The sequence below is a fragment of the Aethalodelphis obliquidens genome, unplaced genomic scaffold, assembly GCF_003676395.1.
Source record: "Aethalodelphis obliquidens isolate GAN/ISIS:26980383/991018 unplaced genomic scaffold, ASM367639v1 scaffold1048, whole genome shotgun sequence".
Taxonomy (NCBI): domain Eukaryota; kingdom Metazoa; phylum Chordata; class Mammalia; order Artiodactyla; family Delphinidae; genus Aethalodelphis; species Aethalodelphis obliquidens.
Genome location: NW_020838959.1, coordinates 3,715 through 8,037, shown reverse-complemented (window position 1 = coordinate 8,037; position 4,323 = coordinate 3,715). Strand labels below are relative to the sequence as shown.

The 4,323-nt window shown below is 39.6% G+C and overlaps 1 protein-coding gene across 1 annotated transcript; it reads left to right on the top strand.

Moving 5' to 3' along the window:
* Positions 1 to 46: 46 nt before the first annotated feature.
* On the top strand, positions 47 to 2,479 carry LOC113616966 (AP-2 complex subunit beta-like; the record flags this gene model as incomplete). Its single annotated transcript, XM_027100313.1, has 2 exons — positions 47 to 224; positions 2,153 to 2,479. Coding segments are annotated over 2 exons (490 nt in total), but the record flags the coding sequence as incomplete, so codon positions are not given.
* Positions 2,480 to 4,323: the final 1,844 nt, after the last annotated feature.

Genomic DNA, 4,323 nt, shown 5'->3' with positions numbered 1-4,323 from the left:
AATCACTTTTTAAATTAAGGCTGTTTCTTTGTGTTCTGTCCAACAGCCTGGCACCAACACTGTTCGCTTTCCCTTCCTCTTTTCTCAGCTCTCTCTTTCCAGATGTAGTGAAGTGTATGCAGACTGACAACCTGGGACTAAAGAAGCTCGTGTATCTCTACTTGATGAACTATGCCAAGAGTCAGCCAGACATGGCCATCATGGCTGTCAACAGCTTTGTGAAGGTAACTTTTTCCCAGGGACTCAAGAACAGTCTCTTCTACCTCAGAAAACCTTTTCAGAAATGTCTCTTGATATGGTTAGTGTCTGCATTGCAAATAAGCAACCTCTGTTCCAAAAGAGGGCCTCTAGAGAAGTATTGGCCATTGAGTAGGAATATTCATGATTTAAGCATTCTGTATGCCAGAGTTTGTCTTCCAGTTCAGACCATATGGTGAGCCTTCTGTCAGCTGGGCTTGGTGCATCCTTGCCAGGTGGGAGAAGAAAGCCAGGTGAAACCTCACTGTTTTATCTTCCAAGGCTGACAAATGTTGGGCATATCATTGTAGTGTCAGTAACCTGGGGTTTTACCTATTTTATCTTTGTAGAAATTATGCTTATGGTTCAGATGTAGTGGAAACTACAGGAGCTGCCTTTTAATTTTGTTTTATTGAATAGGTCTTACAGTAGTTGATTAACTTTTTTGTTATTGTGGAAATTTTCAAACATATTCAGATTGAGGGAATAGTATAATAAATTCCTAAATATCTACCTTGTAGTTTCAGTAGTTACCAACCTATGGCCAGTTTTGTTTAATTTAACTCTCCATACATGCTTTCCTGACCCCCACCTCCTCTCCTACTGGATGATTTTAAAGCAAATCCCAAACATCTTAAGAATGAAAAACTCATTTAATCAGCTGATCATTAAAGAAAGTCCTTAATATTATTGGATATCCAGTCAGAATTCTCCTGTCATTAGATTTGATGAACACAGTAATAAGGTTGTTCTTATTAGGATTTTTGTTTTTTGTTTTGTTTACTTCCTTTTCCTCTGCCTGGAATTTAGTCTACATTAAAAGCAAAAATCAGACAGCATTTCTAAAATTAGCTTCTATTAAATTGTTTTGGAAAATAAACATGCTTTCTTCCTTCTCATGGAATTTTTGTTCTTTTTCTGTGTTCAGCTACAATGTACAGGATCATTATAAGATTTCATTCTTTCTGTCTGGTGATTCATAGATGGATGATATCATTGGAAAGAATTTAGTTTACATTTTTTGGAAGTTAGCATGTGCATAGGTTTATAATGTTTAAAGAAATTTTTTAATATAGAGCAATTTAAGGGGTGTTCCTTCTTGGTAAGTGTTCTACTTGTACTGTGTTTGGAGGCACTTGCTAGGAAAGGAGAATGTATGTTAATCAGGATTTCAGAGGGCCCTCTCTGCTGCTTCACACAAGGAACTTATGTTGGGCCCAAACCAGCTTCTAGATTCTCCTTTGCTTTCTTGGCTGTAGGCCCCAGATATCCAGCCCTCTTTTCTCCCTGCTTAATATTTGTGGAGTGGGACATATCTTTCCAATTTCTGATTTTTTGTTGTTGTTGTTGGGTTTTTTTGTGGTACGCGGGCCTCTCACTGTTGTGGCCTCTCCTGTTGCGGAGCACAGGCTCCGGACGCGCAGGCTCAGCGCCCATGGCTCACGGGCCCAGCCGCTCCACGGCATGTGGGTCTTCCCGGACCGGGGCACGAACCTGTGTCCCCTGCATTGGCAGGCAGACTCTCAACCACTGCGCCACCAGGGAAGCCCCAATTTCTGATTTTATCCTGTACCAGAATACAAGCCCAAAGCCCTTTTCTGCTTTTAGTGCAGGTCCAACAATGGCCATGGGGATGGTAACACCAGGTATCTAAGCTTCTGCCCAGCTCTGGAATGAATCCTATAGGGCATTTCTTCATTGTGTATGTAAAGCAGTTAAATGAATTCCTAGCCTAAACTCTTAAATAGGCAACTGTTGTACTTAGGAAAGGAATTGTATGGGAGATGTGGGTTCTGGTGTAGAATGAAACTGGAAACCTACATTAATTAAATATTCTTTTGTTGCTTATATAAACCAGACTGTTTAGTTTTCTGGTTTATGTACACCTGTAGTTGTCAACGATTGTTTTTTATAGGACTGTGAAGATCCCAATCCTCTGATTCGGGCCTTGGCAGTCAGAACCATGGGGTGCATCCGGGTGGACAAGATTACAGAATATCTCTGTGAGCCCCTCCGCAAGTGCTTAAAGGATGAAGATCCCTATGTTCGGAAGACAGCAGCAGTCTGTGTGGCAAAACTCCATGACATCAATGCCCAAATGGTGGAAGATCAGGGATTTCTGGACTCTCTGCGGGATCTCATAGCAGATTCAAATCCAATGGTAATATGTTTCTGCGTTTATAAGAGAGCAGTATTTAAAATGGGTCCCTTTAAAAAGCATGGTTAAAATAAATTTTATCTTTGGGACATTGAGCCATAGGTTAGCTACGTGAAGCATGACTTCTTTGTGTCCCACAGATTGTCTGTCTCACACCCTACATGTTTCTGAGCTGAAAACCAAGTACTAAAATACAAGGCTGGTTTTTTTTTTTAATTGAAGTGTAGTTGATTTACAATATTGTGTTAGTTTCACACGTACAGCAAAGTGATTCTGTTTTTTATATATATGTATTTTCAGACTATTTTCCATTATAGATTATTATAAGATATTGACTGTTGTCCCCGTGTTATACAGTAAATCCTGTTGCTTTTCTGTTTTATTTTTTAATTTTTCTAGGTTAATTTTTTTTTTTTTTTTTTTTTTTTTTGTGTGTGTGGTACGCGGGCCTCTCACTGTTGTGGCCTCTCCCGTTGTGGAGCACAGGCTCCAGACGCGCAGGCTCAGCAGCCATGGCTCATGGGCCCAGCCGCTCCGTGGCATGTGGGACCTTCCCGGACCGGGGCATGAACCTGTGTCCCCTGCATCGGCAGGCAAACTCTCAACCACTGCGCCATCTGGGAAGCCCAATATTTTTATTTTTTATTAAAAATTTTTTAAAATTGAAGTATAGTTGATTTACAGTATTGTGTTAGCACAGCGATTCATATATATATATATATATACACACACACACATACATATATACACACACACACTTTTTCAGATTCTTTTTCCTTATAGGTTATTATAAAATATTGAGTATAGTTCTCTGTGCTATACAGTAGGTCCTTGTTGGTTATCTCTCTTATATGTAGTAGTGTGTATATGTTAATCCCAACCTCCTAATTTATTCCCCCCCTTTCCCCTTTGGTAACCATAGGTTTGTTTTCTATGTCTGTGAGTCTGTTTCTGTTTCGTATATAGATTCATTTGTATTATTTTTTAGATTCCACATGTAAGTGATATGATATTTGTCTTTCTCTGTCTGACTTACTTCACTTAGTATCATGTTCTCCGGGTCCATCCATGTTACTGCAAATGGCAATATTTTCTTCTTTTTTATGGCTAATATTCCATTGTGTGTGTGTGTGTATATATACACACACACCCTACATCTTCTTAAGCCATTCTTCTGTTGATGGGCATTTGGGTTGTTTCCATGTCTTTGTTTTTTAAAGATTAGACTTTTTTTTTAATTTAGTTTATGTATTTATTTGGTTGTGCTGGGTCTTAGTTGCGGCTCGCGGGCTCCTTAGGTGTGGCATGCGAACTCTTAGTTGTGGCATGCACGTGGGATCTAGTTCCCCGACCAGTGATCGAACCCGGGCCCCCTGCGTTGGGAGCATGGAGTCTTAACCACTGCGCCGCCAGGGAAGCCCCTGTTTCCATATCTTGGCTTTAGTAAATAGTGCTGCTGTGAACATTGGGGTGCATGTATCTAAAATACAAGGGTCTTAAAGCAAACCTTTGTATAATACTTACCCCTGTGTTTGCTCAGAAACAAACCGGTTCTTTCATCATTTTCTTAAAGAAACTTTACCTTAAAGTTTTGAGACCTTTTATTTCTCCTATTGACATTTTTAATTTTGCCTATATAATGAAGGAGAGTAGGTCTCAAAGTGGTACATTGGCTCTGCTAGTAACTGAAGTTCATTTGAATTGAGTGATTGGTCATTAAGTATCATTACTGAGAAGATGGAGGAACTTAGCCACTTTCTCTCCTTTTTTTGCCTAAGGCATTCTTTATGTGGAGTTGAATAACACTGAGCTAATCAGTGGATAACCTCTGAATATTTCACTGTTGAACTTTTTGAAAGAGAGAGTTGGATTTGCTGTGAAATAGATGTGTCTCACTTGCAAATTACCTGCTCAGATCTCTGCTTTGA